This window comes from Pavona decussata, unplaced genomic scaffold (assembly GCF_977016875.1).
Source record: "Pavona decussata unplaced genomic scaffold, jaPavDecu1.1 SCAFFOLD_140, whole genome shotgun sequence".
Classification (NCBI taxonomy): Eukaryota; Metazoa; Cnidaria; class Anthozoa; order Scleractinia; family Agariciidae; genus Pavona; species Pavona decussata.
Window position 1 is genome coordinate 1,030,331 of NW_028145553.1, and position 23,262 is coordinate 1,053,592.

The following is a 23,262-nucleotide window of genomic DNA, read 5'->3' on the forward strand; positions in this document are numbered from 1 at the left end:
CAACGGGTGGGTAGTGAATCAACCCCCGGATCTTCTAAAAAAAAAAAGGCTTTTCTACATTTAATGAGCAGTACCTATTTATATTTTTTCCTGAATGGAAACAGTGTTTAAAATCAACGTTGCATATAGTCAAGACCGTCGGCTGGGGTTATTCTCGGTGGTGCGTGTCTATCCATCTGAACTCCGTTTCGTGCTCAATCTTTTGACGGACCCTTTCTTCACTGTGCTTTGAGGCTTCTCTTTGCAGCAGTTCGCATATTTTAGCAGGCAAAGAACTTTATAAAGTCCCTCTTCACCATTTGTATAATTGGGTAAGATTTTACGAAAAAACACGAAACTCTATAATTTTGACATGTTTTAACAGTATGTGCGAAGCTACATAAAATTAACTGCAGTGCCTGAAGCTGTGGTTAGCTGATGGCTACTGAAAATTATAACCAAATGACAAAAAAAGAATCAGGCGTGACTGCGTCAGACATCCACGTCAACCTTTCGAGGGCTGTAACCGAACACAAGCTGGATTGTCCTTAGAGTTTAGCTAAGGGGATTTTGTTCAGGTTCAGGTTTTCTTTATGATGATGCATTCTGAAATAGCTGCAAACCATCACAACAACTCTTGGAGCTTTTTATCGGGTCCTTCAAAGAAAAGAAAAAGACGAATCGCCTATATTTGTCCTCCATCGCCCCCACCCGGCCCTCACCCTGCTCCACCAACTGATTGAAAGCGAGAACCCTGGCACGAGTTGTAAAAAGCGCGCGAACACACAAACTGAAGAATCCAAGATGGCGGCCAAAACAAGTCAAGAAGGTTCATTGTATGAGCTTCAAAGACTGCAAGAAAAAGCTGACAGGTAACAGATTCCTGATAAAACGAACAATAAGAACGATCATTTTCTAAAGGGAAACACTTTTTGCTTCGTGTTGTGCTGTAAATTGTAAGGGAACTTGTTAATACGTTGCTTGCATGCGAATCTAGTTTCACCATTTTGGACTGTATGTTTTTAACAAAATATCAGCTTGTTATCTTTTGCAACGCTCCTTTTTCCGTTTGTGTAAATACGCTTTACTTTATTCCAAGACGAAATGCTGGATATGAAGTAGCCAAACAAGAGAAAGCTGAACTCGCTGATTTGCAAGCTAAAGGTATGGGCTGCAGACGACAAGGGATAACAAGGGGGTACTTGAATCATCACCGTCGGTTGCAGCTAAGCGTGCTAATAGGGTGCCAGACATGACTATTTATTTTTTTCTGCTGTAATATTTTATGATTCAAGCTTAAATAGCTTTAATTTCTAAGGAGCATGTGTCCACATCTGCTCTTTAGGCTGTTTCTTGTTTTCATACTGTGTGTGTTGAATGAACACTATGGATTGATTGATTGATTAATTAATTTGTTAAGTCTGCACTCCATTGTGAGAATTATAACGTTCAAAATGTGGAGTAACCACAGAATACCCCATCACTTGGAAGGTACACCACTGACTCAGCCAGATACATGGACATGAGGTGAGCTAGACCACCCCTCACCTATTATCATATAGCAGGTATATATCAAGACCACCTCTCCACTGCGAATATAGTAGGTTAGGTATATATTGAAGTGGATACCCAGATATGAGGTGAACTAGAAATGATATATTTTGCACTTCCTTATTCGACTGTGTATCCATGAATCTGTGTATCCACTTGCAAATTAATAAAGATCAATAATTATTTCTACATAATTAAAAAGTGTGGTGCTTTTGAAGTTTTAACAAGGCTGCTACCTAACACTAGCCCGGTAGCCTGGGGCGCCCAAGAAAATGCTTTGGGCGCCTAAATTTTTTTGCAGCAGCATCTAACACTTCTCTTGTTGGGGTATAAATTTTGGGTTTTGGCCTTGTGGGCTCCTTGAAATTTTTGTTAAGCAACAGCCTTGTTTAAAGTAAGATTTTGTGTAAAAAAATAATGTTTGTTTTATGTGATTGCATCTCAATTGGATTAGTGGAGCAACTGAAAGAAAGAAGAGACAAACTCTGTGAAAGGCTGAGTAATGGCCCACACAAAATAGTCCAAGAGCATCTAAGAAAGGAAAAGGGTAGGTATGACATTCAGTAAAACACTAGCGTTGAGGAATATTTGATTAAACTTATAATTGCTGTAATTCATGGTATGTCAGTTATACATGTTCTGGTTCAATTTTATCCTTGGTTCAATTTTTACTGTCCTTCGTTTTATATTCACTGTCATAAATTCTTCTTGTTCTTAGCTCCTAGCAAAGTGTACATGTAAGTCTGAATCCAAAGCCCTCTGTCTGTTTCTGTTCTGTGCCATCTTCTTTGCAGCCACCCAGCACACCCTCACAACCTTAGCTCTGACAAATGGGAACGCCTTCACATTTGGACCGGCCATCCCCTTTTATTTTTGCCCTGCGGATTCCACTCAAGAGCTCTTTTGACAATGTTCCCTTCCAGTTTACTCATATTGTGCCACACCCACTTCCATGCCCTGTACTGTAACTCTATCTACGCAGGTTGCTGATCTGTCTGTCATCAGAGTTCATCGTTAGCAATCCTCTCTGCCCATCTGATGCCCAAGGTGCTACCTAGACACTTCACGAAAACCTGGATCTTTTTTAGCAGGACTTTCTTTATCCTCCAAGGCTCTGCCTCATAGAGTAATATTCTCTTGACATTTGAGGAGAAAATCCTGGGCTTCTTCTTTCATTGCAGAGAGGAGGCTCTCCACACTGGCCTCAACATTGCAAATGCCTGCCTTGCCTTCCATAATGGAGCTTAAGCACCTGCTACCATGTTTACAAGACATGTAAACATTTGGAACAATCGAAAACAAAAATTGAACTAAGTAAAAACAGTCACATATGTTTGTAAGTTGAAATTTCTAGTGAACTATGGTTACGCAGCATTCCAATAGCCTCCACTCATGTCCAATACACCCAATCTTAGTCGAATCGTCAGTAAGCGAAGACGATTCGACTCACCAGAAGTCAGGTCGTGAATAAATGCTTCGCAAGGTCGCTATCGATCGATTCGTTTGCCCTTGTAGTCGACCCGTCTTGCCGGAAGTCGATTCGCTTGCGGGCTATGAGGGAGGGCAGACTGAATGTCGACGATTCGACTCGATTCGACTCGAATCGATCGGTTTGCCTTTACAGTCGACCCGTCTTACCGGAAGTCGATTTGCTTGCGAGTTATGAGGAAGGGCAGAAAATGTTGACGATTCGACTCGATTCGACTCGAATCGATCGATTCGTTTGCCTTTGCAGTCGACCCGTCTTACCGGAAGTCGATTTGCTTGCGAGTTATGAGGAAGGGCAGAAAATGTTGACGATTCGACTCGATTCGACTCGAATCGATCGATTCGTTTGCCCTTGCAGTCGACCCGTCTTACCGGAAGTCGATTCGCTTGCGGGCTATGAGGGAGGGCAGAAAATGTCGACGATTCGACTCGATTCGACTCGAATCGCTCGAATTGATCGATTCGTTTGCCCTTGTAGTCGACCCGCCTTACCGGGAAGGTAACAAAGAAGGCAGGTAGAAAAGCGTGTATATGCTCGTTCTTAAAGCGTTTGCGCGGTAAAGAGCGTGTACACGAGAAAGGAAATATACATAAACCTTCCTCGTTCTTAAAGCGTTTGCGCGAGAAAGAGCGTGGGCACGAGAAAGGAAATATACATCAACCTTCCTCGTTCTTAAAGCGTTTGCGCGAGAAAGAGCGTGGACACAAGAAAGGAAATATATATCAACCTTCCTCGTTCTTAAAGCGTTTGCGCGAGAAAGAGCGTGGACACGAGAAAGGAAATATACATCAACCTTCCTCCTTCTTAAAGCGTTTGCGCGAAAAAGGAAATATATATATATGAACATCCCAGAGAGAGCGAATATAGATGAACCTCCCTGAGAAAGGAAATATACATGAATATTCCTCGTTCTTAAAACCTGTTAGACCGTGCGACGAAATTTACATAAAACCTTCCTTGAGTTCCTGAGGGCCTGGGGACGAGGCTGCGATTTTCAGCAAAGGACGCGTGCATGTGAACTATGGCTGGCTTTATGTGCGGTTATTTCGGTTTTCTTCTAATCTTAATTTTGTGAGAAGAAGTTTTTTAAATTATCTGAGTTGACGTCAGTTGCTAAGAGGTATGTGTGTGGAGAAAAGGAGGTCATTGTCAGTGGGAAGCGGAAGAGTTTGGATGGCGACGAGCTCTTTGTTGGTGAATCGGAGAGCCTTTTTTATTTGTATCCAACTGAACATTTTTATTCATCAAAACAGTTAACCAGCATTTACTGTTTTCTTAAATTTTGTTATAGTTGTGATTATTTGGGAATAGGACTTTCTGTCATCCAATTCTGTCTGTCATCATACTCGTGAATAACAATCACAGAACAAATTAGACTCTACTCACTCCTATTACCATATTACCCTATTTCCAGCAACAATCCGCCTTCCGGTTGAAAGAACGCCTGCGCGAAAGTTTGAGCAGTGATTTTGAATTAAGATTTTTTGCCAGAAGTGCTTATAATCTAATTCCTACACCGTTTCCTAACGGCAAGTAACCATAGCCTTTCCGCTTGCTGCGCCTAAAGGTCGATTTCCACTGTCGCGTAAATTTAAAGTGCGTACGGGCGTGAATTTCATGACTGGCTTTACGGGCGTAAACATGGTAAATAAAATTAGAGTCGATGTATGAAAGGCCGCGCGTAAATAAATTTGCACGCGCGCGCATACGTAAGCTTCCAGGCCTGAAAACCCACCCTTCTCCAAGCGTAGCCAGATAATTTTTCTTTAAACAGAGGTTGTCTCAGTAAACTACAATTTTTCAAGCCTGTTTCAAACAGATCCGGGTCATTACTTCAAGTAAAGAGAGAATTTCCTCAAAACAATCTGCAAATCTGACGCGTAAACGTACCTTACACGCGTGACAGATATACACACCGCGCGCGGTTTATTATTTCATTTGCTTCATATTTTATACTGTCAATCAATTTAGTTTAACGTAGTTCCGCTATTGCGCAAATATTTGTCAGCTATATAAGCGTATGTCCCAATGTAAATTTCCATTGTACCTGAAGAAGGCTAGTTTGGCCAGCCGAAATATAGTAACCTTTAAACCGTATTTCTACGTTGTATCGGTCTCTGCTTCTTGTATCGTTTTTTTACAGCATGACGCATAGGTTGACCCAATCGACTTCCGGTTAGACGGGTCGATTGTAGAGCAAACAAATCTATCGATTCGAGTCGAATCGTCGACATTTTCTACCCTCCCTCAAGGCTGGCTTGCCGTGTTTTTACTAAGTGTCTAGCCAATCGACTTCCGGTAAGACGGATCGACTACAAGGGCAAACGAATCGATCGATTCGAGTCGAATCGAGTCGAATCGCCGACATTTTCTACCCTCCCTCAAGGCCGGCTTACCGTGTTTTAATAAAGTGTCTAGCCAATCGACTTCCGGTTAGACGGGTCGACTGTAGGGCAAACGAATCGATCGATTCGAGTCGAATCGCCGACATTTTCTACCCTCCCTCAAGGCTGGCTTACCGTGTTTTTACTAAGTGTCTAGCCAATCGACTTCCGGTTAGACGGGTCGACTGTAGGGCAAACGAATCGATCGATTCGAGTCGAATCGAGTCGAATCGCCGACATTTTCTACCCTCCCTCAAGGCTGGCTTGCCGTGTTTTAACTAAGTGTCTAGCCAATCGACTTCCGGTTAGACGGGTCGACTGTAGGGCAAACGAATCGATCGATTCGAGTCGAATCGAGTCGAATCGTCGACATTTTCTACCCTCCCACAAGGCTGGCTTACCGTGTTTTTACTAAGTGTCTAGCCAATCGACTTCCGGTAAGACGGGTCGACTGTAGGGCAAACGAATCGATCGATTCGAGTCGAATCGAGTCGAATCGTCCACATTTTCTGCCCTCCCTCATAGCACCTTAGCCGTCTTTTAACAAAGTGTCTAGCCAATCGACTTCCGGTAAGACGGGTCGACTGTAGGGCAAACGAATCGATCGATTCGAGTCGAATCGAGTCGAATCGTCGACATTTTCTACCCTCCCTCAAGGCTGGCTTACCGTGTTTTTACTAAGTGTCTAGCCAATCGACTTCCGGTAAGACGGGTCGACTGTAGGGCAAACGAATCGATCGATTCGAGTCGAATCGAGTCGAATCGTCGACATTTTCTACCCTCCCTCAAGGCTGGCTTACCGTGTTTTTACTAAGTGTCTAGCCAATCGACTTCCGGTAAGACGGGTCGACTGTAGGGCAAACGAATCGATCGATTCGAGTCGAATCGAGTCGAATCGTCGACATTTTCTACCCTCCCTCAAGGCTGGCTTACCGTGTTTTTACTAAGTGTCTAGCCAATCGACTTCCGGTAAGACGGATCGACTACAAGGGCAAACGAATCGATCGATTCAAGTCGAATCGAGTCGAATCGTCGACATTTTCTACCCTCCCTCAAGGCTCGCTTGCCGTGTTTTAACTAAGTGTCTAGCCAATCGACTTCCGGTAAGACGGGTCGACCGTAAGGCAAACGAATCGATCGATTCGAGTCGATTCGAGTCGAATCGTCGACATTTTCTACCCTCCCTCAAGGCTGGCTTGCCGTGTTTTTACTAAGTGTCTAGCCAATCGACTTCCGGTAAGACGGATCGATTACAAGGGCAAACGAATCGATCGATTCGAGTCAAATCGAGTCGAATCGTCGACATTTTCTACCCTTCCTCAAGGCTGGCTTACCGTGTTTTAGCTAAGTGTCTAGCCAATCGACTTCCGGTTAGACGGATCGACTAGAAGGGCAAACGAATCGATCGATTCGAGTCCAATCGCCATAATCCCAGACGAATCGAGTCAGATTGGGTGTATTGGACAACCCTCTCCAATAGGGAGTAGGTTGTGTGCTTCTGTATGTTCTAAAGTTCCAGTCATATAAATAAATTATTGTTTTCTGGGAAGGGGCTGGGGGAGTGGATTTTTCAATTGCAAATATGCAAATGTATATAGATGGAAGCCATTTAGGAGAAAATTATGTGGTTATTAGTTTATGTATCAGTCAATTCCAAGCCCGATCATCCCCCCCCCGGGCAACCCCCGGGCATTTGACCCCTGTTCGGCTCCACATAGTGGGGCATTTGACGCGAATAGAAACCCGACCCATCGGGCATTTGACCCGTCGAAAAAATGCTGGTCAGCGGTCGCATAAATTGTCGGAATGCTTTATTCACAGCCAGAATTTACTCGTATATTTTGCGTCAAACAGTTTTTAATGTAGTAAGCCATTTAATACTACCATAGAGAAGTGTTCCAACAAATATATCTGAGATTGTTTTTGGCATGGCGGGGTTACATAGTGCTCTTCGCTTCTCATTTTCAGTGGTATGTCCAAGTTCCCTCAAGCTTCGTTCTCTCTTTGCTCGGCGTTCGAAGCTCGACTTGTTGGCTTGTCTAGGTTTCATAACATAATGTTTTTTATCATTGTTCCTGTTATCACACGTATTAGCAAACTTCATGTACATTAAATATAAAAGAAAAGCGAGTATCGGTACATATATCGTTGAACTCTCTGTTAGTTGAGTTTCATATGTGATGTTATGCATTATCTTTAATAATAAATTGTTTTAAATTTATTAATGTATGAATTTCGTTGATTTTTATATAAACAGAGCTAGCGAATACAAAAAAAAAAAAAACCAACATGATGACTTTTCAGCCCCAACCAGTGGGGCATTTGACCTAGAAATCGGCCCATATAGAGGGGAATTTGATCAGGCATTTTTAAAAAAGTCAAATGCCCGGGGGTTTGCCCGGGGGGGGGGATGATCGCTTTTGGAATTGACCCAGACATTACTAATACATAAGCCAACTCATTTTATATTTTTATGGTAAAAAATCATTTCACAGGTCGCTCCTCAAAAAAGGATTACACAGATAGCCAGAAGCAGGTACGCAGGTGATAGATTGTTCTTGAATGTGAATCATAGGTTGCAGTTTGGAAAAGTCTAGTAACAAACTTACATTGTAAGGGGTGCCCTACTTGTTAGCTCTGCCAGAATAGGAATACTTCAAATTTCAGAGAAAACTGGACATTTGAGCAGGCAAAACATCTCAACAATGAAATGACCAAACATTTTGTAGGAGTTTTTTTTTGTTGTTATTTAAGATTGATAAAACATGGAACAAGGGGTTAAAAATGTCAAAACTGTTCTGCTTATATTTCTTCTCGATAGCAGATTGAATAGAAATATGAGAAAAACACTGTCTACTGGAACAACCAATGTTTTGAATTTTTGGGAATGTTTTTCTTTTTCTACTCTGATAAGTATTCTGCATATTGTATTACTCCTCAGTAAATAAAAAATAATTCACCTTGTTCAGTGAGGTTGGCATGTAACAGTGTACTGACTGTCAACCTGTGGCCTTCGGATTTAGGATCAAATGGAGTTAATAGAATTTTTTCAAGGACGGATCAAATCAGAGAAAAGGGACAACAACAACAACAACAAATTAAATCAACCCATATATAATGTCAATTCTGGCATTTGAACTCTGGTCACTTTTGGTGGAGTGAGTGCTCTCACCACTTTGCCATCCCTACGTCTCCTTAAATAAATAACCTACATTTTTCAAGATTACAATGTCCCTGGTAAGTGAAATGTTGGTAATGTTAAAATTGTGTTACATTGACTGAGGGTGACCTGTTGTTTGGATAAAAGGTTACATAAAAGGACAAAATGCATTCAATTCACTCCCTTCCCTCTAAATTTGTTCTGTCATGAATGCTAACAATAGTCAACTGATTTTTCTCAACAGACTATCCTTTCAGCTGTGAGATTGTTGCATAAAAGAAAGGTATGAGAGTTAAACAAATTGTCAGTTCTCTTAATACGGTAAAGGTGCATGGTGCATAAGGCCTCGTATGTCTTCTTTCATGATGTCCATTCAAGTATTAACCTTCTTATCTGCCTTGATTCCTTTCAGTTGAGATATTGTTCACTATTAATCTGTTGTGGGGGAAAGAGGACCATGGGGGTTTTACATTTCAAAGAACATTGTTTGGACTACTCTCCGCCCGCACTCAAACCTAACATATCTTTTCGTGATCCCCCAAAATTACAGACTTTCAGTAAATGCTAAACATCATGCCTCCCTAAAAAAAAGAATCCATGATAAGAAAATATCGTTCCCTTTTCTTTCATGTTGTAAAAATAAAAAGTACAAAACTATACTCAGTTTGGGAGAAAGTATAAAGATGATAACACATGACACAGTGAAGCTGAAAGAGAAGTTCATGTAGAAGCAACATGTCAAGTGAGACTGAAAGTGGCCTGGATTCACCTGTCAACATCTTCACAAGTGCTTTGAGAGGACAAAGATCAGCGTGTTAATTTATCCTGATTTATATAAGTAAATGGTTGTTGAAACCATCCTCTTCCACTTTCTGGGTCTTTGGCTTTGAAAAATATTTGGTCATAGTCCCTCAAACAGTTTCTGAAGAAAGAAAAAGGCTGGTTCCCTTCCCCAAATCCTCACCCCCTCCCCCCAACACCACCACCAGGGTAGGGGATAACAGGATGACTGATTTTAAATAGGCTGCTCTGTCCTACCTTCTTCAAATATTTAATTTTCTTTCCAGCTGGCTGATCTGTGTGATGCCTATAGACTGACTGGAATTTCAGTTGCTTCTCAAGAAGCTAAAAGGACATGCTTTAGATGTGAAACGTTTTTCAACTGTAAGTTTGAGTAATGTTATTGAGTTAATTCCAGGTTTCAAAAGAAAATAGACTTTTGCAGAACCAATGTCTCCATTAACAGTCAAGAGGAGAATTATGTCAGTAGCATCTACATAATTTGGGGACTACGTTAAATTTACTTGCAAAATAACAAGTTTGTTGTGGGAATGTACTCTTCTCAGTTCTGTGTGACTCAAAAAATTTTGACAGCTCCATTTTTGGTGTAGCACTTTTCTCTAGAGCTCCATTTGCATTTCTACTGTCTTTTTGAGAATGTTCAGTTGTGTTTATCCGCTAATTGTTGCATTTCTACTGTCTTTTTGAGAATGTTCAGTTGTGTTTATCCGCTAATTGATAACTGTTTTTATTCTCTTCACCAGTCTGCTTGACAATTGTATTGATATTGCAAGAAGAAATCATTAATTTTGTTGTTCTCTCATTAACTGAGTGTGCTAAAAGAATTTTAGTAATGATTAAAAATTTCCATTCAACAGCCAGGTATCATGAGCCATACTATATTGAGGTGGAATTGAAAGAAAATAACTTGAAGGTAGGTTTTTAAAAGCAGATCTTCAGTGCTATCTATAGTAGTCACGAGATCAGGGTAGTCCACCTTTCCACTTAGCTTGCTTAGACTATCAGCTCTTATAACCCACTGATTAATTTTCATGCACTGTCATTTCGGTGAAACATGTCATGTGGTATATAATCAGACAATGGTTATCAGACATGGCCCAATTTGAAATCTGTCGCCCTATTTTTTGAGAAGGAAAATGCAAAGGATAAAAAGTCAATTCAGAAATTAATTACCAGGGGTTTATAACACAAATAAACTGCTTCGATTGCTGGTATATCAAATAATAATATCCTTGCAATTGGTGAAAGATTGTCCTCAGACTTTGACAGTTGCGCTCAAAGTATCTTTTCTCAGCTAACTGTTCATTTTTGTTACAATCTTTCACCTGAGGGCATTATCATCCACCATACCAGCCATATGAAGGGTTTGTTTACTTGGTAGCCTACACGTTGTCTTTTTTTCCGATAATAAGAAGACTCTGTTTTCAAAACTTGGGCAACTTCTGAGTAGGTAGCAAAGAAGATTTGGTCATCTTCTGAAACAACTAATGAACCCTCACAAACTAACACAAATCTCTTTCATCCATTGATGCTTTCATTCGTTTGTTTGCGTGTTTGTTTATTCATTCATTTATTTGGCTGTCCATCCATTCATTTATATTTTTATTGGTTAATTTGTTCTGACACGAAATGATCTTGCTCTTATCTTTTCTGTAGATTCACAAGCACACTGTGCCATATTTTATTCCTATTGATAAAATTAGCCAGAACTACTTAAACAGTGACATCAAGGTATGGTAACTATTTACTTCTATTTATTCTAAATTTTTCTTTATTTGAAAATTGTATGCTAGACTCTTGGTGGTTATATTTACCATTCATGTCTTGTAGTAATCTGTAGAAAACGCACTGTGATCTGACTAGTAGTTTAGTGTGCCCGTTTTTAATGTGAATGTTGTTGGTTGAGACCTAGTCCCTGCCATTGTATTCTGAAAGAATTGTTCCCCCGTACATAAATTGTATTGGATAACTACTGAGTGGTAGCCAGACTCAGTGAACCAGCATTGGTTTCAGCTCTCTCTGGCCACGTGGGCTTTTTGTGGTACATGTGCGATGTTACAGTTTGGTCATTAAACTCACCTCGTTTATAAAATTAATATATTGTTACGAGACTCTTGGACGTGTATACTAGAAGTTCACCCAGCATGGTTTGATAGCAGTGTTATGTCTTAAAACGGCTTATCCTGCATAAGGAAGATTTGTTCTCAAAGTGGCCTTGTGATAGGAATGATAGGTTTTGTGCTGATTACCGGACACTAAATGCTATTACTCGCATTGATACATATCCTCTTCCAAGGCTGGGTTCATCATTCGAGTCATTGTCTGCTTCAAGTTGGTTCTTCTTTACCCTACAACTGAAGAGCGGTACTGGCAGGTGAAGTTGGATGAGAAAGCCAAGGAAGAAGAATGCATTTTCGGCGGGAAAGGTCCTCCGACTATTCAAGAAAATACCATTTGGTTTATGTAATGTCCCCGCCATGTTAAAGCGCCGGATGGAATTTGTCCTTGCACGTCTTCGACAGAAGCATGGTTAAAACGTCTGCGTACATGATATGATCTTTAATGCTGTAGACTTTGAAAGCGAAGTTTATCACCTCAAGCTAGTGTGCCACGAAAGGAGAGCAACAAACCTCCAGCTTAATCCAAAGAATTGTGCTCTGTTTGCCAGAAAAGTCAATTTTCCACGAATTCAGACATGAAGGAATTTTTCCATGTCCCGTGAAGAATGAGTGGATACACACATGGCCTGTTCCCTCTTATGCTAGCTGCGGAATATTTGTTCCTAATTTTTCGTGAAGTGATCACGCCGTTGCACAAGCTTATATTAAAGAAAGCAATTCCAAATGGAGTTCTAAATGCCAGGAGGCATTGAAAAACTTCTTTGGACGTTGAGGGAATCAATCACCTCTTGGGTCGTTTGTCTATCATCAGGATATTACTGAACCTCCTGGCCCTCATTACTTGGTAGCTCTGCGCATCTGAACAAACTCCGTTGTTTCAAACTGGCTATCACTGACATTTTTTACTTGACGATCGTATGACGTTTCCAGCAAATTATCTTCCATGTTTGTGAAATGAGGCGAAAAGAGTCTTCCAAAGTGTCTCCGTTAAACGAAAGAGAGCGCTGAATGTCTCCAGTGGGCAACTTCACTGAACAGACAATAATTCAAAATTAATTTTAAAAAATTACAACACCGATAACTGGCCGCCAAATTTTATTGAATATGAAATGACGAGTGTTGCCCAGAGTTCAAATCCTTGACACTATTTCAGACTAAGAATAAAAACCTACCAATATGTTCCCGTAAATACAGTATCTCATGCCAAAATGACGAACGGTGTTTCCTTATTTCAGGCACGTTTTAAAACCATGGGTAAAATCCACATCTTTGGCCACTTTCAAATCAAGCTTGGGCAAACTTGTACACTGTGAAAATATCTGCCTTTAGCTTCAACTTTTCTCGCCCCCTAATGTAATTTATTTTCCTCTATTTTTTAGAAGTTCTTTATGATTATCTCAGAACATCTCAATGCGTTTGTGGCAAGAAGAGAACAGGTGAATCTTAAAAGAAGAGCTTGAGATTTTACTGCCTTATTATCCTTGTCTGAATACCAAAATGCTATCTCTAATTTTTAAAGTAAGTTTTGGAATTAAGCCATCAGATTATTTTCAACAATTTAACGTCATGTTGTTGTAAAAGTGTGTTCTCTTTAAAATTGAGGTGTTTCACACATTCTGATTGTAGGTTCACCTTTGCCAAGAGCAGCACAAAGAGAGATTAGAAGGAGAAATATCATGTAGTCCAGCCCATGATTTTGTCCAGTTTAAACCAAAGGTAGGGGCCTTCTATATGGTGTTGTCATTTTTTTACCGCCTTTGTTTTCTATCAACCGGAGTCTCCCGACAGACATGTGTGATAGCTCGTGTTACGATTCAAGAACGTGAGAAAAAAACTGGGGAAGACTGGGCTGTAAACTGCAAGGGAACCGAAGCCTAACAAACAGCTGGTACAGGGGAGGGAGGGGGGGGGGGGGAGTGAATTAAGTGAATTAAGTTCGTCATAAGTCGATTGAGTTCAACCGACTCAATTTGGATCGACCAACGCGTTCTATCTCTCTTATTGAGACTCAAAGAACGTGTGAACATCGACTGTGGGACAAACGTCGATCTTTTCATGGATCGAACTTACATGAATGAATTAAAATTTTGTATGATAATGCGTATTTTAGCCATTATATCAAAACATTTGTGACTGAATTTGGTTTGGCGAATTATGTTCGACGTTTGACCCAACGGTCGAGCTTTACCCATTTGGGTCGACCCAAATTGCAATTGACTTCGTCTCACGGAAGTTCGACGTTTTGCCTGGGCCTAAGACTTTGCAATCGCTTTGGATCCCTGCGTGTCAGGCTACTGTTGCGATCGCCGCGCGCCTTTTCCAGCAATCGCAGTGGTGATGTGGAAAAACAACTGCAAGAAGTTATTTACGGCTGGTTGATTAGAGCGGTTTCCAATTGAGTGTCGTAAAATCAAAACCAAAGTTATTACTCTGGCCAATCACAACAAATGCAAACAACACAACGAGCCAATCAGAATTCGAAGCAAATACATGTAACTGACGCCAAGCGCGGGAAAACGCGTGCGGCGAAAACACGATTGGTTTTGGTTTTGCTTCTCATTGGTCGAGAAAGTGACGCGAGTTTTGTTAACCAATCACAGAGAGTAGTAATGCAAAACCAAAGCAAACGCGAATTACTTTCGACAGTCAATTGAAAACCGCTCTATGACCTAGAGAAGTCGCACTTCTCCAAGAGATACTAGCAGGGCGTGGAGACCGCGTGAGCGAGCAAGCGAGGAAACACGACGCGCGTGTGAGAAGTCTTCCTAAGGCGTAAATGAGAAATGCTTACCTTTGATAGCTATTGGTTGATAATGTGACTTGTTGTTTGAGCCTTTTGGAACCAAATGTCTTGAAATTAATTTGCAGGCCTTACCTGATCCGGATAAAGGCATAGTTGTAAAATTAACCTACAACAAGCTGACACAGATGCTTCCTTCTACTGTTGAACTCCAAAGCGAAGGTCAGTAGTAGTTGCCGATAGATTCTTCGCTCAAGATCTGATACTGTATTCAGAATTTCTCGTTAGCCTTTATCTGAAAATGGCGCTTAGAAAATCGGGTTTCCCATTGGAATTTGGAGTGAATTTGAACTTCAAAATTTAGCATCAGTGGTACTAAACATGACCTTTACTCTGAAGAGAGAGCTTTTATAGATCGAACCACAACTTTAAAGGGGAAGTGTTATGGGTTTGTCGACCTCTTTTGTTAAAATGGTGAAATAAGACCTTCACTTAGCTACAAAATAATTCTAGAACAACGAGAGGAAAGAAATCAACTCAATTCTTGAAAGGAACAACTCGTGATCTGTTCTAGTGCATTTTGGAAACAAATATGCGAGAACTTGAAAAACATTAGCCTAACATGTTTCAAGTTTAAATCCATTCCGACCTACTCTGTCTCTAGCCAGAGGCACTAATCCACAGTTTTATTGCACTGGGGTGATAATTTATGACAAAACTAGACAAAAAAATGATTCTATTGGCAGACAAACATTTTTGGGTTTTTGAGATGACATCATATTCGCGTGATACTTCCCCCTTAAGTCACACACTATCTTTATCAAATAATCGTTTTAAATTATTTCTTACTCAAACCCTGCATTTTGGATCTCTCCAACCACATTCGTGTCTGTATCAGTTTTCAGTCAAACACTGAATTTTGAATCTCTCGTGGATACCCATCTTTGTGAAATCCCATTTGAATTAGTTCTCGATGACTCTATTTTGAACCCCTCACAAGCAAGCATTTGTTGCAAAGGACCTCCTTTCCAACTGATATCGATTCAAGTCATTCAAACCGGGTTTCGTAAAGATGGCCATAAGGGAGAGTTGGCTCAGCTTGTGTTCTGACCTGTCTCAATTCTTTATTTTCAGGGAAGACCACATCTGCAGCAACAAGGGCACTTCATTCCAAGAAAAAACTCTTCAAGGAACGATACCTCCATCAGGCATTTGCTGAAGCCTTCAGTTAACACTATGCTTGAACTTTTAAAAAATAAAATAACTGAAGCGATTCATTTTTATCCAGAGTACCGCTATTCTGTATTTACAGTCTTTGAATTTGTAGTAGTAGTAGTACCAACGCGTGTGGTCGTCCAACCATAGTTAACTATGGTCCAACGAAAACCGTGAGCCTCGCGCGACAATCCTCACTTTTGATGATTCCCACCTCGCGGTTCGCTCCTTCCGCGATTCGCGTTTCTCTCAGTAAATCCAAGAGGTTAAAGCCACTGTTTTGCAGTTTCATTTTTCTTGTTGTACTTCCTTCGATTAAGCGCGCCGGTGCTTCTTTAATATTGTGGATGAAAGAGGAGGGGCGGCGCTTGATTGAGGGAATAACCCCACCCCCTCCCCTCCCCCTAATTAATGTAGAAGCTGCTTTTGTTTTTAGTGTACCGGAGGCTCGACTGTAGTGTATGTCAGCATGTGTGATCCAAGTTTGCTTTCTTTCAGTAAGCTCTCTAGTGTGCCCATCCCTGTAAATGGCTTGACTATACAAGAGTGTTAACAATAGTCCACAATCAGTTTGTGAGTTTGCCCACTTCATGAGTCAAGTTCGAGCCACGAGTCAGGTTCCGTTTCTTCTATTTTCGTTTTCCTTTGTTTTTGTCTTGATTAAAGGCAGTGATTGTGTTTCTTGCTTTCATAATGATGTGCCAACTGAAGTGCGAAGTATTAAACATGAACGAGATATTGTCAACGCGATCGGAAAATTCATCGTTGGTAGCAAATTAACCCTAGTCGTCATTCATTCTCGCCATCTATAATTTTCCTGAAAGGGTTTGTCCAATGTTGTTGGTGACTTAAGCTTCAGTCACTATGTCTTATGAGACCCACGTGTTAGGAAAATGAAAAATTCCCATAGCCGTCTACATTTTGCCCGCGAAGGGTACAGATTCTATTCTATGTTGTCCTGTAGACGCACCAAGATAGTGCTTGCGTCAGGCGGGTAGTAATTCATCACAGTCCATTTTCTCAGTTGTGGAAATGGGATCTCTGCTTCAGGTGTATGCAACTACAGGTCTTAATCTTCCTAAAACTAGAAATTAAGTACACTAACGGATGTCGTATATCTATCCAGCCGATGGCTCTAGCGATCGATATTAATGAAAAATGTTGCAAACCTGAAAATTATGTTTTGTCCCGTTTACCACTGATCTCTGTTTCACGTGGATGTAACTACAGGTCTAAATCTTCCTAGGAAATTATTGACACTAACGGATGCCGTATATCCCAGGTCCACAGTATCAGCGAATTACAGAGGCCGATGGTTCTAGCGATCGATATTAATAAAAAATGCTGCAAACCCGAAAGTTATTATTTTTTCCCGTTTACCACTAGCACATCATTTCTATATAAAAGATAATAACAACCATAAGACATAAGAAGAAGAAGAAGAAGAAGAAGAAGAAGAAGAAGAAGAAGAAGAAGAAGAAGAAGAAGAAGAAGAAGAAGAAGAAAACTTGGACCCTGACTCGAACTTGGCTCGTGACTCGAACTTGACTCGGGCTCGAGTTTGTCTCGTGCTACGAGTAAACGGATCTCTGCTTCAGGTGGATCTAACTACAGATCTTAATCTTCCTAGGAAATTATGAATACTAACGAACGGTCGTATATCTTTCCACAGTAGCAGCGTATCACAGAGGCCGATGGCTCTAGCGATCGATAATGAAAAATGTTGCAAACCTGAGACTTATTTATTATTTTTTTTTTCGCGTTTACCACTAGCGCGTTGTTATATAAAAGAGAATAACAATATTAAGACATAAGAAGAGAAGGAAAAGGGAAAAATAAAAGTTGGACCCTGACGCGAACTTGGCTCGTGACTCGAACTTGACTCGGGCTCGAGTTTGTCTCGTGCTACGAGTAAACTTCAGGTGGATGTAACTACAGGTCTTAATCTTCCTAGGAAATTATATCTTTCCACAGTAGCAGCGTATCACAGAGGCCGATGGCTCTAGCGATCGATAATGAAAAATGTTGCAAACCTGAAACTTAATTTTGTTTTCGCGTTTACCACTAGCGCATTGTTATATAAAAGAGAATAACGATAAGACATAAGAAGAAGAAGAAGGAAAAGAGAAAAATAAAAGGTGGACCCTGACGCGAACTTGGCTCGTGACTCGAACTTGACTCGGGCTCGAGCTTGACTCGTGCAACGACTTAACTCTTCTGATTCGCTGCATTCTCGATGGCATGGGATAAATATGAATATTTATTGCGTTGTCACGCAAAGCGTCCTGCAGTGTAGTGCAAGGTTTAAAGGCGTGTAGCTTCACGAAGGAACACCAAGACAAACAGTCCAATCAGGTAAGGCTTTTGTACGTTCATTTTTATTAGTTTTTTTTCCGGTGAAGTTTCAAACCGTCCAAAGAGCAGATTTTGCAGTTTCAATCGACAAGAACTTACGTTTCTTGTGAAATAAGTTATCTACCCACGGCTCGTAATTTGCAGTACATTTTCGTTACACCCAATGTACAGTAATTTGACAATTCGAACAAGGCCGTGGAAACTGAGTAATTTTGTCGCCTCACTCGTGATTTAATACGAAATCTCTCCAAAACTGTGACAGTTTAATACTTGTCCTCAAAAATGACCAAGATTTTTCGAAAAGGTTGAATTTGCTCTGTCCACATGCTAAATAATGCAGATCGGATTGACGGAAGAGAAGAGATCACTTTGAAGGTGGTGAGTTGTGAAAATTGAACCATTTTTATGCCGTCCATAAACTAAAAGTAAAATTTAAAGTGAGGTTACCGTATCCAGCTCGTTTTAGAGCTTCCCTGCTAGCAGAGGTCTCTGACGGCGAGAAGGGAGACCGTCAGAGACCTCCGCTAGCAGGGAAGCTTTAGAGCAAGCTCAAATTTACAACATTGAGCATGACTGTGTAAAAATTTAATTAGTCCTGGATTTAATGCAAATACTATTGTTGGCTCGCTGTCTTTGGTAAGTTTTCTTATGCAGCCTGCAGAGTGCTAATACTGAGTGAAATTTTGCCGGAAAGTTAAAATGCAGCAGTTATATATTTCATTTTTTTAATGGCTACGCAGTGCATGTATCCCAGTGTTGGAAGTTTGTGACAAAAAAATATGCATATTCATCTCACGAACCAGATTTTAATAACGTATTTAAATTAGGATTGCTGGCTATACAATTGACACCAAAGGCGGCTTCCATTGAACGATGCAACTAATGAAACTGTCTGGGATAGTTAAATACTGGAATGGTGGTATGGACTGCCGGAGTACTAGCAAGAGAATTATGACTACATTTCTTTAGTGTATAATGATGGCAGTAGTTATAGAAATTATAACAAAGATTCCTCCAAGCAAAGCTTAATTGACTCCTTTACCTGAACTTTAAGATTTACTATTAATTTGAGAAATCTTTTATGTTACTGGGCAGCCAACCCAAAAATTTAATTTTTTTTATTTCTGCCCTACCACTGGCCAAAAAGCCTGAGGACTCTCGGTGGGTGAAAGCATTTCTAAATATAATATTTTTGGAATATTCCTCTAGTTTCTTTGAACAAAACAAATAAGAACCTGATGTAAAACGTCTTAGATTTACTACTGCTTTGAAATATAGGCAGAAAATATTCTAAGGCATTTTAATTATGTTATCAAGTGTCTATTATCTTTGACAATTTCCATTGCACTTGTTACTGCTGTGTAGTGTCGTCCAGGTGATCTGAACATCATGTTGATTTTTTAGATAGGAAATTTAACAACACTTGGCTTGTCTTCTGTGCTGTCTTTCTCTGTCCAGGCATTTATCAAGGAAACAAAATGCTGGGGATGTCCCTGTAATATGGACCAGTCTACAGGGATTATTCACCTCATGCTACACAAATTGGATGTGTGAACCCCTGTTGGGATCGGTTGTGTTATCCCTGATACCTACAATTTTAAGGACATTTTAAATTGCCAAGGCTGTTATCCCAAACTAATGTGCCATTCACACCAAGGCTTATAAACACATTTAAAATCTGTTTAGTAATAAAGAGTTTAAAACTGTCTCCTTCATAAAAGCTTGTTTCAGCTTTTTGCCGACTACAGATTAACCCCAAATGAAACCATAAGTTAAAGTTTACTTGAATCCTATGTCAAAGCCAATGGTTCAGCTTTCTGTTACCAATTTAAATTTTGTTAAACCTGGTTTAATGAAACATGTTTTGTTGGTGTGAATGGGGCTTCAGTTAATTATCTCTTTAATCCACTTAATTTTTTGCCAATTGTCCCCCATTGTTGAGACCCCTAACAGGGCCTCACCTGTTAGGTACCTGACTTGACTGTCTGTTAAGTAGATTTGGGACAATTTTCACTGTTTATGAGGACCCCCACAAGGGCTGATTCATGGTCACTCTCAGCAGGGACTAAAATCACTGGTCCAGTATAATGAGGAACTTTTTTCTCTGACATTTCAGTTTCAACTCCAAGAGTTCACTGGCATATATTTTCATCTGTAAAAATGGTTGCTGTTTTGATGATACTCACTAGCCATGAAGACATGGGGAATACCGGCAAAAAAACAGGATGGTACCTACCAGAAATGGCACATCCATACCATGTGTTTAAAAAGGCTGGATATAAAATGACACTTGCCAGCCCAAAGGGAGGAAAGGCTCCAATGGTGAGTCAACTGCTTCAAATTCTGAAATCTGAGCATTTGCTTCACTCAATTTGAATCCAGAGGGGCTCACCCAGGGCTTCAAAGCTGATTTCAATTCAGTGTGCATTCCCAGCTTTTGCAAACATGATCTGCCCTTCTTGACTGGGTCATGACCACATTAATCATGGTCAAACATAAAACATAACACAGTAGAACCTTGATTTAACAAACCTCTACATAACAAAGTCCTCAGTATAACGAACAATATTCTCCAGCCCAGCCTTTTAAAATGTATTAACAGAACCTTGATAAAACAAACCAATTTCTCTTGACCCTTGGCACTTCATTAAATCGAGGTTCCACTATAATAATACAGTATGTTAAAGAGAGGGGTTCACATTTCAGCACATGTGCATGAATCTGATGCTTTTTTCTCTTTCTTATTAACTTTATGGCCTTAAAAATCCCACACATACTTCAGTAATCACATTCTATAATTACTCCAAGAAAAATGACTGATGACCAAAATTCACAGAAAATGCTAGTGGATTGTACTCATATTGTCGATATTGAATTTAGCGTTGGCCCATAGGATTTATTCCACAGTTGATGTGTTTACAGATAACTGTTATTTGCATGCAAAATAACGCAATCACATGAAAAAATACCACCCGAGTAACTTTTTCCCTTCCGAATGGTTCATAAACAATGAATTAAATTAAACGGGCTTGGATCATAAGCGAGCAAAGGCGAAAAAGTATTTTTGATTCATGGACATGCACAGAACTGTGAACCCCTCCCTTTAAAGATAAGGTTTTCACTTTGAGAGCTCAAAGCTGATATGTATTTTTTGTGAGTCTGTAAGTTGTCTAAATCATTTTGCTATATACTAAACAAGTTTAATTAAGTAAACCAAAAAATGAGCTGAACTGTTTGTTTTTGTTCTTTAAAATGAAGGACCCTAGTAGTCTTGAAGCATTTAAGGAGGACCCAGTCTGCAAAGAATTTTTAGCTGATAGTGATGCAATGAAAGCTGTTGAGAACACCTCTGCCATCGCCTCCATTGATCCCACCAAGTTTGATGTTGCCTTCTGTGTTGGAGGGCATGGACCAATGTTTGATCTACCACAAAATGAGGCTTCCAACAAAGCTGTGGCAGCAATTTATGAGAAAGGAGGGATTGCTGCTGCCGTTTGCCATGGCCCTGCTGGTAGGTGACGACATGTTGTAGGCTGCACAACAGCTTGACTTAAACAGAGTAGTGTGCTGGGCTGGGTTGTTTTGGAAAGGCGATTAACGCTAATCCATGATTAGATTTTAATCGAGGAGTTCCTGAAGCTGCCTCGTTAAAAATGGTTTAAAAGGCTAATTTAGAGCTAAAGGTAAAGCAAGGTCTAAGTAAAAATCGAGAGCCAAAACTCTTTTGGCAGAATTTTTATCGATTAGCAATTAAACTCAAGTCAAAGTTTGCGTTAATCCAGGATTAGCTTAATCGGGCTTGAACAACTGGGCCCTGGTTGATAAATGATGTTGATATAAATTCTGATGACAATAGTGATGATAACGATGACAATGCCAATGACACTAATGACTGCGGCGATGATGATGATGGTGTTGATGATTGACCATGATTCCTCTCGCACCTATGTGGCACATAAGGCTGAGACCAGTTTTCCATTTCTCCTTGTCAGTTGCAATCTTCTCAACCTCATTCCATATCTTCCCTGTTGTTTTCACTTCAGCGTCAATAAAACACAGTTATTATTGTTCTCCTCTGTTTCAGGTTGTCAGCTTCATTTCCTTCTCCCATTGTCCAGTGTCCACCTCAGTGCAGTTGTCGTAATGCTACCCCGGTCTTTATTAACGTGTCCAAGCCATAAATTTCCATCTCCACTGTTTAATTATTATGTGACCTGCCCTTTGCTAGAAAGCCTCCTTTATGATCATTTGAGGCCAGCAGATCCTGTAGATCTTTCTCAGACCCTGTGGGGAGGGGGGGGGGGGGACTTCATAATAAAACTGACAGGGGTGATCGTCTACCTTTTAGGGGTTAAAATTCGTGGTTTGGTACCCCTTGGGTGCTAAAATCTAAACTAACTTCCATCAGAGGTATGACAGTACCTTTAGTTAGGGTATTTAGCCAAAAAATATGAGAGGAAGTAAATATCATAGATCAAATGTCAGTTAACTGTCACTTGGTGTATTATTTTAGAGTTAGTACCTTTTAGGGGTAAAACATTGTTTGGACCATGTGCACAAAACAGAATTCTGGTACCTTTTAGGGGTTCTTTTCAAAATGTCCAACAATCACCCCTCCCACTTTTGTATGGGAGTCTCCCCACCCCCGTCAAGTCTCAGACATGAAGCAAAGAAGCCTGATAGTTTCTGACTATCTCTTTCTTGATGATAATTATAATATATATGATGACAGTGTGACAATGAGAAACTGGTGATAATGAAGACAAAAAAAATTAATATGATTTTGATGATGAAGATATTGGTCAGTGAAGGTGGTGATGATGGCAATAGTGATGATAAAGGTCATAGTGGTTATGGTAATGGTGATGATGGTGGTGGTAGCAAAAAACTTAAAAACACTCCTTCTTTTCTTCTATAGGAATTGTAAACACCAAGTTATCAAATGGCAAATACCTAGTTGATGGCCAAAAAGTGACGTGTTTTACAAATGCAGAGGAGGAAGCCATGAAACTGGTTGATGTGATGCCCTTCCTACTGGAGACCAAGCTCAAGGAACATGGGGCACAATTTGAATGTGCACCCAAGATGTGGCAGCCTTGTGTTTGTGCATCCAACAGAGTGGTGACCGGCCAAAATCCAGCCTCAGCAACACCATTGGCAGAAAAAATAGTGGAGCTTTTAAAGGCAAAGTAGGCTTTAGTTTTCTAGGCTTTGACCCAAAGGAATGTCATGTAGTTTTCTTCAGTAGGCCTTTATAAAGTAGCTTAGTGTGTGATTATTGTCGTAATAAAGTAGAAGTTGTTTGAACACTGTTTTCAGCACTGGCGTGTTGTGTATGATCTATTAGTGAAAACAAACCTTGGGGGGAGTGTTAGAGAAATAGTCAACTTTCTGTTGAGTATGAAGCTACTTGACTACAGTTGACTCTCTCTTAAAAATATCGGGGCTCTCATAATGCCTGGCACCAG

The 23,262-nt window shown here is 40.3% G+C and overlaps 2 protein-coding genes across 4 annotated transcripts; both read left to right on the forward strand.

Annotated features, from left to right (window-relative positions):
• The first annotated feature begins 767 nt into the window (after positions 1–767).
• LOC146466860 (centromere protein O-like) lies at positions 768–16,195 on the forward strand. Of its 2 annotated transcripts, none has more exons than XM_085126817.1 (12): positions 768–851; positions 1,079–1,143; positions 1,985–2,077; positions 7,899–7,939; positions 8,808–8,846; positions 9,631–9,727; positions 10,222–10,277; positions 11,021–11,095; positions 12,864–12,920; positions 13,111–13,200; positions 14,353–14,446; positions 15,359–16,195. In XM_085126817.1, the coding sequence occupies exons 1-12, from the start codon at positions 784–786 to the stop codon at positions 15,454–15,456; spliced, it is 873 nt and encodes a 290-aa protein (XP_084982943.1). In that variant the 5' UTR covers positions 768–783; the 3' UTR covers positions 15,457–16,195. The 2 variants fall into 2 exon arrangements, with proteins under 2 accessions (XP_084982943.1, XP_084982944.1); XM_085126818.1 differs by having other exon boundaries at positions 1,079–1,135; positions 1,983–2,077; positions 15,359–15,542.
• Positions 16,196–17,670: 1,475 nt separating this feature from the next.
• LOC146466861 (uncharacterized) lies at positions 17,671–23,117 on the forward strand. Of its 2 annotated transcripts, none has more exons than XM_085126764.1 (4): positions 17,671–17,794; positions 19,911–20,116; positions 21,053–21,305; positions 22,713–23,117. In XM_085126764.1, the coding sequence occupies exons 2-4, from the start codon at positions 19,955–19,957 to the stop codon at positions 22,985–22,987; spliced, it is 690 nt and encodes a 229-aa protein (XP_084982890.1). In that variant the 5' UTR covers positions 17,671–17,794; positions 19,911–19,954; the 3' UTR covers positions 22,988–23,117. The 2 variants fall into 2 exon arrangements, with proteins under 2 accessions (XP_084982890.1, XP_084982891.1); XM_085126765.1 differs by lacking the exon at positions 17,671–17,794 and adding an exon at positions 18,129–18,172.
• The last annotated feature ends 145 nt before the right edge of the window (positions 23,118–23,262 follow it).

Bases quoted from the DNA above. Each gene is read 5' to 3' on its own strand.
- LOC146466860 (XM_085126817.1), top strand. From the start codon at position 784: ATGGCGGCCAAAACAAGTCAAGAAGGTTCATTGTATGAGCTTCAAAGA. The intron at 2,078-7,898 runs GTAGGTATGACA...ATCATTTCACAG, and splicing joins GCATCTAAGAAAGGAAAAGG to GTCGCTCCTCAAAAAAGGAT. The intron at 11,096-12,863 runs GTATGGTAACTA...TCTATTTTTTAG, and splicing joins ACTTAAACAGTGACATCAAG to AAGTTCTTTATGATTATCTC.
- LOC146466861 (XM_085126764.1), top strand. From the start codon at position 19,955: ATGGTTGCTGTTTTGATGATACTCACTAGCCATGAAGACATGGGGAAT. The intron at 20,117-21,052 runs GTGAGTCAACTG...TTTAAAATGAAG, and splicing joins AGGGAGGAAAGGCTCCAATG to GACCCTAGTAGTCTTGAAGC. The intron at 21,306-22,712 runs GTAGGTGACGAC...TTTCTTCTATAG, and splicing joins CGTTTGCCATGGCCCTGCTG to GAATTGTAAACACCAAGTTA.